The sequence below is a fragment of the Nicotiana attenuata genome, unplaced genomic scaffold (genome assembly GCF_001879085.1).
Source record: "Nicotiana attenuata strain UT unplaced genomic scaffold, NIATTr2, whole genome shotgun sequence".
NCBI lineage: Eukaryota > Viridiplantae > Streptophyta > Magnoliopsida > Solanales > Solanaceae > Nicotiana > Nicotiana attenuata.
This window is the reverse complement of record NW_017671242.1, coordinates 296,222-311,562: the sequence shown is the minus strand read 5'-3', so window position 1 is coordinate 311,562 and position 15,341 is coordinate 296,222. Positions and strand designations below refer to the sequence as shown.

Below are 15,341 nucleotides of genomic sequence, written 5' to 3'. Positions count from 1 at the left end.
TGGTATGAAGGACAGAGCTAGAAGCCCGTTATAATTTTGATCGAACACATTAGTTTTTGCTCTTGTTATTATTAATTTTTTTCATCCTTTCGTTAGCCAAGAGTCTATTGAAAATAGCTTCTTCGTTACATCTTAGACTTCACTTATGAAAATTTAATGGGTGTATAAGTTGTTACTATTATATTACCTTTTGTACAAATAATGTATTTATATTATGAAATTTATTAAATATATAAATACTAAATTTAAAACCGTGGTTGGTATGTCATTTTTTTGTAAGATAGTAAATGTCTGTGCTTTTAAAATCAAATCACCAAGTAGTAGTCAATATTTAAATAATGATAATAATTGCAGATTTTATTCACACACACCAATACTACAAGTGACAGCAAGATCCTAGTTAAGACACAACCAACATTTGTTCTCTCTCTCTCCTGGTCTCTGCTCATCATCTTCTTCCATTTTTTTGCTGATTAAAACAGAAATTTTCAAGCCTAAAGAAAATTGTGTTAAGAAAAAAATGGCAAGTGGGGGTGGCTATGGAGATGCAAGTCAAAAAATAGACTATGTTTTTAAGGTGGTATTAATAGGTGATTCAGCTGTAGGAAAATCTCAAATACTGGCTCGTTTTGCTAGGAATGAGTTTAGTCTTGATTCTAAGGCTACTATTGGTGTTGAATTTCAAACAAGGACACTTGTTATTCAACATAAGTCTGTTAAAGCTCAGATCTGGGACACTGCTGGTCAAGAAAGGTACTAATAGGATTTTGCTCTTTTAGTTATATTATTACTGAAAAATTGAATCTTTTTTAGTTCTTGTTTTGTTATAAGCTTGTTGGTGTGTAGTTATCAATGGCTGCTTTTTCTGGTTTTTTCATTGTTTTTGAACTGACTGATTATATAAATAGTAATGTTAAGTAACTGTGATAGCCCAGCCCAATAATGATATTGTCCGCATTGGGCCTAACCCGCACGACTTTAAAATACAGTCACTAGAGTCTGAGGTTCGGCTACTTATATACCCAGCATCTCTCTCGTGTTTTGTCGGGATTCGCCAAGGGTGTCACATACACCCCCTTAGGGACTCAGGGAGGATCGCCAAGGGTGTCACAGTAACAACTTTTGATGACTAAAAATGAATGAGAAAATGTCTTTCAAAGAAGAAAAAAAAGGTTTTTGGAGTCCTTCAAATGTAATTGCCATATAAAATGCAAGAGGGTGTACTTTTTTTGTGGGTTTTAAGCAGAGAAGTTTACTGAATTGTGTTTCTGTTGCTCTCTTCTTCACTTTGACCCCCCCCCCCCCCCTGTTCTTATGACCTGCGTTTGAAGCTGCTGGAATCTTAAAAGAGATTTAGTAAGTAATGTTTTCATTTTAAGTTATGCAGAGCTGTGATTTGCAGACTAGATTTTCATATTTGCTATGTTTGATTGATTATTTGGGTTTGAACTGTACATTCTTGAGTTTGGAGTTTTGAGAATTTCACTTCCTTTTCAAGTAGATCTCTTTGCGAAGGAAAAGTTTTTTAGTAGTCCAACTAGTAAAATCATAGTGTGTTAGCTGTATTCTTCAAGCTTAAATTTATCCGGTAATTTAGATGTTCACTGTAGATTTGAGACTTGATGCTGAGTTTGGATCTTGGATAAAGTAGCAAATTTAGTTTATAAACTTGAACTTAACTTGATTAGTAAAAGAGGTGAATCAGGTCAGACTCGACAAGTCAAGATTCAAGAATTGCATGTAAAAGATGTTTCTGAAGAAACATTGACTCGCAACTCGGTGCACATTAGTATCATGTTCAGTTCTCAGATTCCCTGAGGATACTTATTTCATTAAATGCTATTTTAGCAAAACAGTGAAGTGAGCTTTGCTTTTGCTATCAGTTTTGTTGAATGCTTAGTCTTCCTAAAATCACTTGAGGAAAAGTTTGATATTGGTGAGTTTGTATACTGAACTCATATAAATGCTACTCCTACTAAGAGATTCAGGTTGTTAGTTTTCTTTTCCTTCTTAATGAGTAATGATTTCTTAGGCTTCCTGCCCCCTCTTTCGTCTTAAGAGAGGATAGATGATAAAACTGTTGTATAGCACTACAGACTGTAAAATGTTGCAATATCCCGTACAGATGTCTATCAGAATTGTCCCTCTTACTGTAGGAATGCATCAATTTTGCCCCTCATACTAAACGACTTATACCACTACGAATTTTGGTAGTCACAATCATTGTCCCGAGGCTGCAATTTCTTCCAAATCAATCAAAAAATCATGTATTAGAGGAGAAACTAGTGATGACTATCACCATTACATTACTTAAGCTGCAATACAGGTTCTAAGCAGTTCTTGTTATTTTTTTTTTCTTGATAACCGAGAAATCCCCAAGTGCAGTGGTGCACAGTTCGAAACTCGATTGACAATGGGTCTGCCCCTTTACCCTTCCCTACCTAGATACTAGATTTTGATTATGGTACGGTTGACATGCGTCTAGCCCACATAACACCCGTTGCGCTCTTACAACTAGACCAATTTCCTGGGGGCAGCAATTTGTGTTAATTTATTCGCTTCCAGTTACTCCAGCTCTTGCTTAGCTAGATGTTGATGAGTAAAACCATCAGATGTTTCTTTCATTCCTTTTTATTCTTTTGGGGTGGGAGTTGGGGTGGGTCATGTCCAATTTTCTTTGTCAGCTATTCTGTGATCCTTGGTTTAACTAATACATTCTTGATATCCCTTTTAATCAGGTTCTTCTAATGTTCCCTAATCTCTCTTTTGTAACTTTTGCATCTGCTTGATGCCTTTTAATGAGTTAACTTACTTCATAGAAAAGTGCTATCTTGGAGGGGGATCATAAATAACATTTTAGAATACATCCATGCTAACTTAAATATTGCCTTAATATGGTGTTTTTTGGGCTTTGATTCTGACTAATCATCTGCAAAATATGCCTGCTCTCGACCAGACCTTGTTTTATTTGGAAGAAAGGTCTCATACTATCGAATTGCCTTAGTATGCAAACACATGCTGTATGACTTACTGGAGTTATGATCACTGCTAATACTAATTCCTTTTGATTTATTAGTATGATGCTTGGTATTAGCTCTTTCTTAGGCATATAAATGTTAGACGGTGAGAGGGTATTCGTTTTCCCACAAGGTTTCGATTGTCTAGGATTGCTGTCGGACGGGATATGATAGAAGGTTCGGTGTCTTAACAGCTTTTATGTAACTCAGTCGTTCTTTTGGTGTCATGATCAGATATAGAGCTGTCACGAGTGCGTACTACAGGGGAGCAGTGGGAGCTCTGCTTGTTTACGACATAACAAAACGCCAAACTTTTGATCACATACCCCGCTGGCTTGAAGAGTTACGTGCGCATGCTGACAAGAACATCGTGATTATGCTGATCGGAAACAAAACTGATCTTGAAGATCAACGAGCTGTTCCAACTGAGGATGCTAAAGAATTCGCGCAGAAAGAAGGATTATTCTTCTTAGAGACTTCTGCAATGGAAGCCAGAAATGTCGAGGACGCTTTCTTTACTGTTTTGACAGAGATCTTCAACATTGTGAACAAGAAGAATCTTGCTGCAGGTGATGATCAAGCAAATGGTAATTCTGCATCTTTAACTGGAAAGAAAATTCTTGTACCTGGTCCTGCACAGGTTATCCCAGAAAAGAAAGCTTGTTGTAGATCTTGAAATATTACAATTTGGGATTGTTCTTTCATTTTTTGGGGTGTCAATTTCTTGGGTTTGTTAGATTCAAAGTCATCTCATATTGATTCTTGAGTCTTTTTGGTTATATATTTTTATTGTTATTTTTTGTACTGTTAATGAAAGGAAATGGTTATTGTGAGTTAATGGAAGGGGACAGCAGCAACTTATTACATAAGCTGCAACAAGAATTCTTCATGCGAGACTTAGGGCTCATTAAAAAATGAAGCTTGGCGTTGAAATTCTTTGAACCAAATCAGTTTTGTTCCTATCTCAACGAAAAGAATTTCTGACTTGCTTGCTCGCTTGATCACTGGAATCGAAGCCAACACAAGGATGGGAGGGCAAACGGAATACAATAGAGAACAAAAGCTACACGATGGAAGCCAATTGCACCTTCAACATCTACTGGATCTCAAAGAGAAAGATAAATCTATTTCATCTGTAACTACAAGATAGGACTTTATAGTTACTGGTTATAGTGTATTGGCTTTAACTTTTGTATATTGACGCTCTAACGAATTTCTTACACTATCAAGTCATCTAAAAAGTAATTTTATGTAATCACCGGAAAAATAAATTAGAGTGTATATCATAACATATTAAAATACATAGACGGTGGAAAAGTGCTAGTTAAATCTTAATTATATTTAGTGGTGTGTAAAAATGTTAGTTAAATCTTAATTATATTTAGTGGTTCCTTAGTCTCATGATGTAATGTTTTCCTTGGATTTGAAGATAGCTTTTCTCGCATAGAATTGATAATTTCGACCCTAAATTATGATTTCTTTCTTAAACTGATGATTTTTTTTCCCTTGAACAGTTCAAAAGCATATGAATTAACTTTACATTACTTCAAAATAATTTTCTCTAATCTTTATAATTTGAAATTATGATTTTAAACTATACCAAACAATTTAATAATTGATTCACATTTCCCTCATCTTATTCCAACAGTTGCCGGTGAACACGTATAAGATCGTCGATATTTTGGCTATGGTAAGGTTGAAACTATAACTTACTTCTAATTCATATATCACGCGCTACACTTTTACCATTGAATCAAAGCCTTGGAACGGTAACTGTTTGCATTAAATACAAAAGAATCCAATATCATTGGCATGTATAGGGGATTATAATGTTATTTTGATAGTTGTATTTCGCGTTTGGCACATGAAATATTGCATATGAGATTGAAATTTCGTGATAAAAAATGTGATTGACCTATAACAATTAGCTCAAATTAACTTGCACCACAAATAAATTCAAACTAACTTACATCACAAAAGCTAATTAACAAACTCATTTCCCTATCATAAATAAAATCCAAAATGCACACTATTACTTATCACACAACTCAAGCAATTATCTCACAACACATATAAGTAATACAGATGTAATTATTATGTCTCAATACCAACCAAATTAGAATCAGACATATGAATCTTTACTAACCATAGCATCCCATTTAAACTACCTGAATAATATTATCTGGTTAGATCTAATAATGTATCAACATATTTTTCTTTGATATCAGGTAAACTTATTCTCTTTATTTTGCTAGAATTTGGCATTTTATCTTACTCTTCCTTTTCAACAACCCCCCGCCCTCCCACCAAAATTTCTAATTAGTACATATAGCACCATATGATATTGTAACGATAGCCACAATTTCAAAAGGAATCGAAATATGCCACTTGTTCATGTAAAGATAAAATTTGAACAAGAACACCCTCAAAAATTCGGAAAAATTCCAGCATAATATGCTGGAGTTCGAATCTTTTACATATGAAATTCCAACATAATGTGCTGGAAGTTTGTACGGAGAGTTTCAAAATCCAGCATATTATGGTAGAACTTTCTGCGTTTCAGCTAAAATAGTGACTATTTTTCAATGACTTTGCAAACTCTGACTATTTTTCGATTACCAGTTCAAAAACTGGCTAGCCCATGCTATTCTCCCAGAATTTGCTGCAGAAAATGGAAATTTAATTTAAGCCTCAAGGCCAAATAAATATGATACTTAATTCTTCAACATATTGTTAAAGTACACAAATTATCTTCATCTTAAAATTTGCTGCAGAAAATGGAAACTTAATTTAAGCCTCAAGGCCAAATAATTATGATACTTAATTCTTCAACATATTTTTAAGTACACAAATTATCTTCATCTAAAAATTATGGTTGTAGATATATTGAATAAACTGAAGCAACCTACAAACAAACAACTAAGAAATTCACAATCATGGTACACCTATAACAGTTTCCAAAATTGTTAGTTTTAGTTCTCTCATGGTTGTTTTGTGTCTTCTTTAACTTCAGCTTCCTCTGCTTCAACTATTTCATCTGCCTCTACAGTTAATGGCTTGGTTTCCGGCAATGACGTATTTGTTTCCACCTCCACACCCATTGACATCCTTTCCAGAAGCTCTTGGCAATCAAGTGCAGTGACCATCACTGCGATATTAGACCTGCCTCTCCAGCATCCTATAGCTATAGTTGATGGATCCGCTTGAGCTTCTGACAGCGTCTTATTGTCTACAAGAAACGATCAACCAAACTTAATCAGAAGCAAAGCAATGAGGATATTTTGCTAGGAAATGAGGCATAATGCATAGGCGTTTGGACAACATTTGGTTGAAGTTGAAAAAAGAGTATTCGAAATTGAAGTTCTTTGGAAGTTAAAGTTGTGTTGGACATGAATTTCACAAACAAGTATTTCAATATTTAACCAGTATTTCACAAACAAGTTTTTCACTCTTTCTTTAGCAAAGGGTCTATCTGAGACAGCCTCTCTGCCCTTCCAGAGTAGGGGTAAGGCTGCGAACATCTTAACCTCCCCAGACCCCGCTCGTGGGATTTCACTGGGTCGTTGTTATTGTTGTTGTAACCGGTATTTCAAACACTGAAATTCAATATTTGCAAAACTGATGGACAAACTTCAACATGCAAATAATGATTTCAGTATTTGCAAGTAATCACGGCCAAACACACATCACATCTAACCTTTGTTCAGAACCACGACGCAACAACCCATCAACAGCTGTGAGGCTTTTTCACCAAATCCAGCATCAACAAAATCACCAAATTTAATGCTCTTGTACTGCAAAAGATGCTTGAAGTCCGCAGGAGATGCATATAATATTTGATTGGTTAAATACGGCAGCATTAATGGCAATGCTTCAGATGATATCCGGAATATACATGGTGAAGATGCACCATCTTTTGATGTTTGGCGCTCCTGCAATAAGGAAAGAATCAAAGCAAAAAGATCATCTAAAAGGTGCAATAGGAAAGAAGATATGAGAAAAGAAAGACCCTCACTCTCTTCTCACTCCTTAATCTTACTTTATCTTATTAAGGGAAGAAAAAAAAAGAAAAAAAGGGGGACTAGTTCGGGATCGTAGCATAATTATTGCTGGTGCAATTTTTACTATTATGACACAAGCCCTATGAAGAGAAGTTAAGTGTCAAGTGTGACAAAATCCCCACAAAGAGAAGTTGTGTCAAATTTGAAAAAAAAAATCCCACGAAGAGAAATCAAGTGTTAAATTTGGATAGACTTACAAACATCTTGAGCCCAACTGAAGCTATTTTAAGCTGCTGACCAGCTAGAAAATTGAGATGCAGAACTTCCTTCACAGAGTTTGACACATAATAAACTCTCTTCACATGGTTCATATCGCTATTCCTCGTAATTAGATGTCCTTCGAATGGAAAGGAATCCTTGATACCATAGAAATCCTTTATCTTACCCACAACTGCCTCCTCTTTGTAGAATATAACCGGGTCAACCCCTCTCCACTTGCCTTGCATTTGTAATTTTCTTTTCCCTCTATTAGTCTCAGGCTCAGCTCTTGTATCAGTAGAAGGTTGAGTTTCCTCATTCTTATTTTTCTCCAATGTTTCACTGGGCTCAGTATCCAAAATAGTTTCGTCGGTTCCATTACCAGCATCAACCGTAGTCGTCTCTTCGCTACCAACAGAATCCACTGGCTTAACATCCTCAACATTTACATCTTCTTTAACCTCGGTCATTGAACTTTCAGCTTGAATATCAGCATCATCCATAGTCACATCTTTGTTACCAGCAGAATCCACTGGCTTAACATCCTCAACATTTTCATCTTCTTTAACCTTAGTTGTTAAACTTTCAGCCTGAGCATTACTGGAACTCATCTTGCCGCGCAGAGAGACAGGTTTCTTCTGCTGAAAGGCTGAAGCTGCCAGAAATGGAAAAATGTACCTTAACAGTTACGTAAATACAGAAAGAAATCAAATGACAAACGATCCAATTTTCTGATTAATGTACTAATGAAACTATGGGTGTTAAACTTTAAGCACACCTGGCAAAGGAGAAAGCTTGTGAAATACAGCAATAAAAAAGGCTCCACTATTCTGATCATGCGGCACTATCCTCATACAACGTTCCAGCGGTAGAGTTGAAACTTCCTCATCATCCAAGATTGTAGCTGCAGCTGCAGAATCCTCCAACACCGGCATGTCATTTTCAGAAGTATCATTATTTCCATTATCAGACAATGGAGCTCTAGTTGCATCATCATTTTGCTCAGATGCATCCACATAGGTTTTGCCAGATGGGAACATCCCGGGAACAACACCACCTCTGCGATTATCCGGAACATCTTTGTAAGAAGCATACCACATTCCTTTATCTCGAACCTGCACGTACAGATGAACAAACATCAGATAAAATCATGCAGTACAAGCAATGGAATCTGTCTAACGCATATGGAATTAAAACTCTTTAAAAAATTATTTTAATCTTTGTTCATGCTCCTGGCCGCCACGCTACTAAAAGATCAATAGAACTTGTAAATACAGACAAGATCAGTAAAAAGCTGTCCAGATGACTAAAAGCAATTCATGTGATCACTTCCTATCATTCTTGGGAGCAGTACAAGAATCATACAGCGGAATACTTGCTTCATCCCAATTTGTTTGCCACTCTTTCCTTTTTTTGTCCTTCCAAAAGATTGACATATTTCTATATCATAAACTAATTAGTAACTTTTACATTTCCACTGTTACATTGACATGACCTGTTCCGGGGTCCACTAGCAAATAGCTTGATACTAGGATACTTTTGGTATTTTATGAATATTCAGCCAATGTGTCAAACATCTTTGTATTTTTTCTTAAACTCCATGTCCAGTCAAACACCGTTAAAAAAATTGGGATGGCAGGGCTATTAAATTTTATATGCCACCCACAGAAGAAAACAATAACACAGAAAGCTGTGCGAAACACTTGGAAAAGGAATGCATTCTCATGCTCGTGAACAGAAAATTCCCAATCCTTACGTCCCTCAACATGGTTAAAGCTCCACGCATGCGAACCATTAGAAAGTAGTAGCAAAAGGATACTCAGCCTTAACCAAAATCTCATGAACCAATTTCAGTTTCATATCAGAGAAGGGAATATATTCCAACCTTATTATATCAAAGTTCGGATTATAACGGTCGGGACCCTCTGCTATCGTGCACGGGGGTGGGGGGTGGGGAGGTGTTGCATATAGATCCCAATCTGTAATATAGAGATCACATAACATGGAGAAAAGACATGAAAGTTAAGGATGAAAAATAATTACCATACCTTCCATTTTTTAAGACCTGGCCTGCGAACAAGCTGAGGAAGCTCACTGGACACATCAACGAGTTCAACGGACCCCCCACATCTCCGCAAGACCTGCAATATCAAAAGACAGCTTGGGAGGAGCGAAAGCAAGTTTTAAAGTACTTCCAAGGAAACACGCACGCACTGACACACCACAGAAAAAAAAAAGTATAATCTTGGCTTCTCACGAAAATTATACTGATTAATCATCAGCCGTCTACAGTGTCAGAAGAAGCTTTGTCAAACTTTTGATAAAATTGTACACCAAGCAAGAAGAAACCAAGATTTCAAAGTTCAACCTTATATCAGTCAACAATACCAAGCACTTCTCCTGCTAGTTTAAATTAACTGATATGGACAAGAAAGGGTGATTAAAGGATTGAAGCTGATGTAACAAGACAGATAATCATACTAACGAATCAAACAGAAAGTGTACTTGCTTCATATCAACAGTCCACATGAAAACAATACATGCAATACATGAATTCAAATAACCCGAAGGTGGGGTAGGATAGAAATGGAAGGAAGAAAATCCAGCATGGCATCCGACAACGAAAATAGTGCAGCAAATGCAAGGACCTAAAGCTCCATTAGAGGTTCCTTTTTTCTAGGTCTCCCCTAGACCCTACCACAGTCAACCAAGATCAGTCACTTGATAAATTTTGTATCTTGTGGGAAACCCTTTAGCTCTGCTTAGCCTTACCCCACTCTAGGTGTATTTTCATGATAGGTTCTATAAGAACTATATTGTATCAGGTTGCCTGTCTTTTGGAATGCTCCATACTCGACTACAGGTCCAATGTTGAGTCTTTTAATCTTGTAAAAAAATTGTGTGCCAGTAGAACATGTAGAGAGCACCTAGTGTTGGAGAACCTAAATTATTGAACATTGGGATCGAGAAGGGCCTCGATGGACTGATGAAGACATGGATCATGAGATTTATAGAACAGAGTCCATCTAGCTTGGGATTGAGGCATAGTTGTTAATGTTGAATAAAAAAGTAATATAAGCAATGAATTGCTAAATGATATGCCAGCATTCTTCCTAATGAGTTACCTCAGCAACCGCGGCCTCATTCTCAATGGGATTCATCGAGCAAGTTGAATAAACCATCCTTCCACCTACTTTAAGCAAAGACAATCCTGCAATATATGTTTTTAACCAATCACATATCTATGGAAGGCGGCTCAGTAAAGTAAAAAGACATCAAATAGCATTGTTTAAGGTTTACACCAGTCCCAAACAAATTGGGGTCAGTCGGTTATATGAATCCTCACATATCATGTTTCTCTATTTAAATTCATTTCAGGCCAACAATATACGAAATAAATGTAAAAGTACTAGAAATAATATCTTTTTTAAAAGTATTAGTATTACATAAAGAAAACTATTAATTAGTAAAAACTGTGAGAAGAGAAACAAGAAGAGATTGAGAAATGCACAATGACGTAAACTTGTCTCTGATGTGTGTGTGTGTGTGTGTGTGTGAGAGAGAGAGAGAGAGAGAGCAAGGAACCTCGCATTGCTATCTGAATCTGTAGCCCGTGCAGACCATTACCATTTCCAGTATTCCTGTATGATGCAAACATACAGGGAGGGAGAAGGTGGGCGTTAGAAACTATCATATGCAGTAAAACGAGAGTGATACGGTCTACAATAGTACGTAATAACTACCATTTCCTCCATATGTCAGGAGCCTTGCGCAAAGTGCCATCACCACTACATGGAACATCGCACAAGACACGATCAAATTGAAGCTGATTAATATCTAATTCCCTCTTTTGCGTCTCAGAACCATTTGCTAAATTTCTATTTAAATGACAGCTAGGGAAGTTCTGCGCTTCATGGTTTGTGACGATCAAGTTGGCAGTAGACATTCTCTTTGTTTGGTGAATAAGAAGGTTACACCTTTGGACATCAACATCATTTGCTAAGACCTATATAAAGAGTCATTCAAAACAGAACCAAGACGATGTTATAAAGGTGCAGAGAGTTCACATGAAAACAAGAAAGATTGGACATTTGAAAAAGGCAAACACAAAAGTGCAAAGGAATCCATGACTTGAAAATAGAGCTAAAGAAGGAAGAAGACCATTCCACTAGGTAATGTCCCTGGGTCAGCCAAGTGGTGTATCATCTCAAGCAACTGAAATGTTTTCGAACCGGGAGCTGCACACACTGCATGATTATAGGAATAGTCAAGATACAGAAAGCATTCAGAATGAATATGTGAAATTTTGCATAACCTACCCAAATAGAACATAACATGCAAATATAACTTAAAATCCATACGAAATTACTTACTGTCAAGAGCAAAATGTTCTGGACGGACATCCAAGAACAGGGGAGGAACCTGAATCAAAGCAGTCACAAGTTGAAGTCAACAAAAGGAGATATATCAAACAAATCCGCAATGGGATAATCCAACATGGAAACACAGAGAGATGAAAGTCAACTTGACCAACCATGCTAACGGCCTCCTGTCTTGTAATGTTTCCAATTTCATTTTGTAGCTTCAAGAACTCATGGAACCTGAAAGTTAATAGCAATGACCTCAAATTGTTGAGCAGAAACAATCACAAGTTGTCTTCAATAATAGGTCCAATCACTCTTGACAACATACAGATTCTGATGAAATAACGGGATTCATTAATTTCTGATAGTCATCTTAGCTATACAAATTTCCTCCTAAACTTTCTCTCCAAAACAGTTCATACTGTGCACTAAATAAAAGCAAAATGTGCAACTTTATTTTTTTAGATGAAAAAATAAATAAATAAAATTGCAAGCTTTATTATTTTGCATGTGATTCTTCTTCAACAGTATCTATGAAATAATTAGAAAATTTAATCTCGATTGTAATGTAAGATACCATATGCGCTGTCAACAGTGAGATTTTTTCTTTGGGATAAGTCACAATGAAAAAATTTATACTCCCTGCATCCTACTTTGTTCAATCTCCTTTCTGTTAAAGTCCGCCCCAAAATATTGACCTCTTTACTTTTCTTATGGCAGAGAAAATCCCCGAAGGTCATTGGCGCACGATTCAAAACTCGGGGGATGATGGGCTCGCTCCTCTACCCTTCTCCACTTAAATACCAGGTTCTTGTCTAAAGGAAGGTTCAAATATGTGACGCGCGCCTAACCCACACATCACAAACTACACTCTTACTACTAGACCAAAGCCCTGGGAGCAAAGTTAAGCAGTTAGCACCCCGTAACAATCATTTTGAGAAAGCCACCTGCTACTTTTTGTCATATACCTTTAAATGATCTCTCACTAAAAAAATATCAATTGAGTCTACAGAAAGTTACAACACATAAACAGACACTGCATTACTAACCTCTCAAGTATTTGGTTTTTCCTCAACTGGTTGCGTGAAAAATTAGACTGCCAAGCAAGATTCTCTGGGTACCAAGGTAATGGTTTTATTCCCTCGACCTCACTCCCATCTACGCCCTGAATCATAAATAAAAATATAGGAACAGTAAGCGATAGAGTGATTATCCTCTAAAAAATGCATATGTAATGCAGGAAGCTCATAAATGAAAGGTGAACATAATTCAGCTGATCAACCTCTGCCTGAAGAGTTTTCATAAAATCATTCTCCAACTTGGTCCGAATATCCATATAGCACTGGCTACTGCAACATTAACAAAATGGGAAGTTCAATAGAATTTAATTTTAGCAGAAGTTGCTTTGGTCTTAGAGTTCTAAAAAACTTCTGATAGGAGTAGGCTACCACAAACAAGTTCATTCAATCTCACATACTACTTGGAACTAAGCAGGAGAATTTGCTATATTTAACCCCTTATATTAGAGCAATGCGCTTTGTTCTAAAATCCAACTTTAAAATTTCTAAAAGAAGCACCTCATATAATACTAAGAAACAATGAAATTAGGTTATTATAGGTATATGCTAATAGCAGCACATAGCCACTTTGAACAATGTGCACTTGTCATGCTCATGCAATTGTGATAAGGGGAAACATGTATATCCACCGCCAAATTTGGGTCTAACGTAGTAAAATCCATTGTACCATAAGAAGCACATGAAATGAAGCTTTACATATTGTGCTAATAGCGCTTGTGAAAACTTTGTAAGGGAAATACTCAGAAGTTCACAACTTTAACTGCACTTTTCTGTCAACTTTTGTAACGCATAGCACACACAGCTTATTTTCAACCGCAGAAAGAAAAGCACAAAAATCTAATCTTGTTCAAATCCAACTAACTTTAAATCCAGAAAGACAACGATAAGGAAAGAGCAAGCATTCATTAAACTATACTTCAACTACAGACATTACAGTTCCATCAAAACAAATATATCAAGAAACAATCTAAAACTCAAAGAAAGGTTACACATAAACCTGGAGTTGATCCTGAATGCAGCAGGCAAAGGAGTTCTAAGACAGCCAACAAAAGCATCCCACTCTTCAGTTGGTACTATTCCTTGCTCCTACAACAAAAAAATACTCAAACCCCATTACCCAAATAAACATATAGGCACATACCCACATCCCAAATAACCAAAAAAAGGGAACTCTTTTACCTTATAATACTCATCAAAGGCAAGAAATATTCAAACCCCATAATCCGACTAAACATTAAGCACATCAATACATCCCAAATACCAAAAAGATAAAAACTTTTTACCTTATAATACTCATCAAAGGCAAGAAATATTCAAACCCCATAATCCAACTAAACATATAAGCACATACCCACATCCCAAATACCAACAACCACAAAAGTATTTGAGCAACATTTTCGGTAATATTAGTAAATGCTATTCGAACCACCCTTTTTCGATCCATATCAGCATTTCATATAGAAGTTATTATCTCAGCAATAGGGTCCCTACCCATGATGAACTCAAATTATTGGGGCCTCCATATTTGATATTATCAACGTGTTTTTTACTTATTTTTTATTTTTGAATATGATATGAATTATTAAAGATATATGTGTGAGAAACAATCTAATAATTAATCTATTTCTTTCCAATACCCCACTAGAAGCAGATCACAATTTCATTTTATAATACCTCGGGAGCTAATGAAACTATTTTAGTAAAATTTAGTTCTCTCAATTCCCAGGCGATTGCACCAAAAGTTCGAGTTCCTTTTGGATTTCCTTCTTGATCAATAACAACTGCAACAACAACAACTAGGCCTCAATGCCAAACAAGTTGGGGTCGGCTAATGAATCCTCACTTCTCCATTTAAGCTCAACTCATGCCGTCATCATACCAAACAAAAATAAAGCTGAAAAATAAGTTCAATATATATAAATAATAGTAATAATAACAAAAATAATAATACTAGAAGTTCTCTAACAAGGCTAAAAACATATTCCCAATTAGTAGAAATTATGGATCTTTTTGCCTTATGTTTAGCTAAGTTTGCATTGATTCCATTGTGCCACATCCCAAATACCAAAAAGATAAAATCTAATTACCTTATAATACTCATCAAAGGCAAGATTTTGAGTGGCAAATGGTTCCCAATGGGTTTTATTACTAGGTTGTTGTTCTTTGTTGTTGTCATCATTGGTAGTAGTAACATTGTTGTCTTCGTGTTTGCTGCGTTTCCAAACATTTTCTCTGTTCTGTCGAAAGTGTTTTCTTTGAGTTCGAGACCTTCCTCTCCCACCCATCTTTAATGGCTGCTGCAAATTCGAATCTTTTTTGCTGAAAGGGGGGTAGAAAAGAGGGAAACTGAAGATTTCTTTTCTGGGGTTTATTTAGATGAATTGAAGAAAATTTGGGCTGCTAATTTACTGGGCTTTGAACTGTTAAGGCCCATTTGTTTTGGACCCTCAACCCAATTTGTACTTGGGCCAATGTTATCGGGGATGTTTCAGAAGAAGAATTAATCCGATTAGCCGTCCACTCAATCGCTTAAGTTGAAAATAGCCTGAAGAGGTATAATTTATGTTAATTATGTGTATAATCGTATATAATCTATATATATGGCTAGAAAAAATAAACAAT

The 15,341-nt window shown here is 36.2% G+C and overlaps 2 protein-coding genes across 5 annotated transcripts; one reads left to right on the top strand and one right to left on the bottom strand.

Moving 5' to 3' along the window:
• The first annotated feature begins 357 nt into the window (after nucleotides 1–357).
• LOC109206990 (ras-related protein Rab11D-like) lies at nucleotides 358–4,272 on the top strand. Its single transcript, XM_019369865.1, has 2 exons — nucleotides 358–753; nucleotides 3,252–4,272. Exons 1-2 carry the CDS (start codon nucleotides 521–523, stop codon nucleotides 3,691–3,693), a joined length of 675 nt encoding a protein of 224 aa, XP_019225410.1. The 5' UTR covers nucleotides 358–520; the 3' UTR covers nucleotides 3,694–4,272.
• Nucleotides 4,273–5,786: 1,514 nt separating this feature from the next.
• Nucleotides 5,787–15,074, bottom strand: LOC109206988 (tRNA (cytosine(34)-C(5))-methyltransferase-like). 4 transcript variants are annotated; one of them, XM_019369861.1, is made up of 15 exons: nucleotides 14,807–15,074; nucleotides 13,717–13,805; nucleotides 12,923–12,989; nucleotides 12,690–12,805; nucleotides 11,811–11,877; nucleotides 11,650–11,698; nucleotides 11,438–11,523; nucleotides 11,020–11,282; nucleotides 10,862–10,917; nucleotides 10,402–10,487; nucleotides 9,325–9,417; nucleotides 8,055–8,391; nucleotides 7,276–7,931; nucleotides 6,715–6,949; nucleotides 5,787–6,246 (listed from the first exon to the last, which is right to left on the bottom strand). In XM_019369861.1, the coding sequence occupies exons 1-15, from the start codon at nucleotides 15,002–15,004 to the stop codon at nucleotides 5,999–6,001; spliced, it is 2,646 nt and encodes an 881-aa protein (XP_019225406.1). In that variant the 5' UTR covers nucleotides 15,005–15,074; the 3' UTR covers nucleotides 5,787–5,998. The 4 variants fall into 4 exon arrangements, with proteins under 4 accessions (XP_019225406.1, XP_019225407.1, XP_019225409.1 ...); XM_019369862.1 differs by having other exon boundaries at nucleotides 7,276–7,925; XM_019369864.1 differs by lacking the exon at nucleotides 14,807–15,074 and adding an exon at nucleotides 14,003–14,008.
• Nucleotides 15,075–15,341: the final 267 nt, after the last annotated feature.

What these genes read in the sequence shown, in the direction of transcription:
- LOC109206988 (XM_019369861.1), bottom strand. Translation starts at nt 15,004, where the DNA reads ATGGGTGGGAGAGGAAGGTCTCGAACTCAAAGAAAACACTTTCGACAG. An exon ending in TGAAAACTCTTCAGGCAGAG is followed by an intron (nt 12,806 to 12,922) that starts GTTGATCAGCTG and finishes TTTATGATTCAG; the next exon opens with GGCGTAGATGGGAGTGAGGT. An exon ending in ATGAGGCCGCGGTTGCTGAG is followed by an intron (nt 9,418 to 10,401) that starts GTAACTCATTAG and finishes TTGATATTGCAG; the next exon opens with GTCTTGCGGAGATGTGGGGG.
- LOC109206990 (XM_019369865.1), top strand. Translation starts at nt 521, where the DNA reads ATGGCAAGTGGGGGTGGCTATGGAGATGCAAGTCAAAAAATAGACTAT. An exon ending in GACACTGCTGGTCAAGAAAG is followed by an intron (nt 754 to 3,251) that starts GTACTAATAGGA and finishes TGTCATGATCAG; the next exon opens with ATATAGAGCTGTCACGAGTG.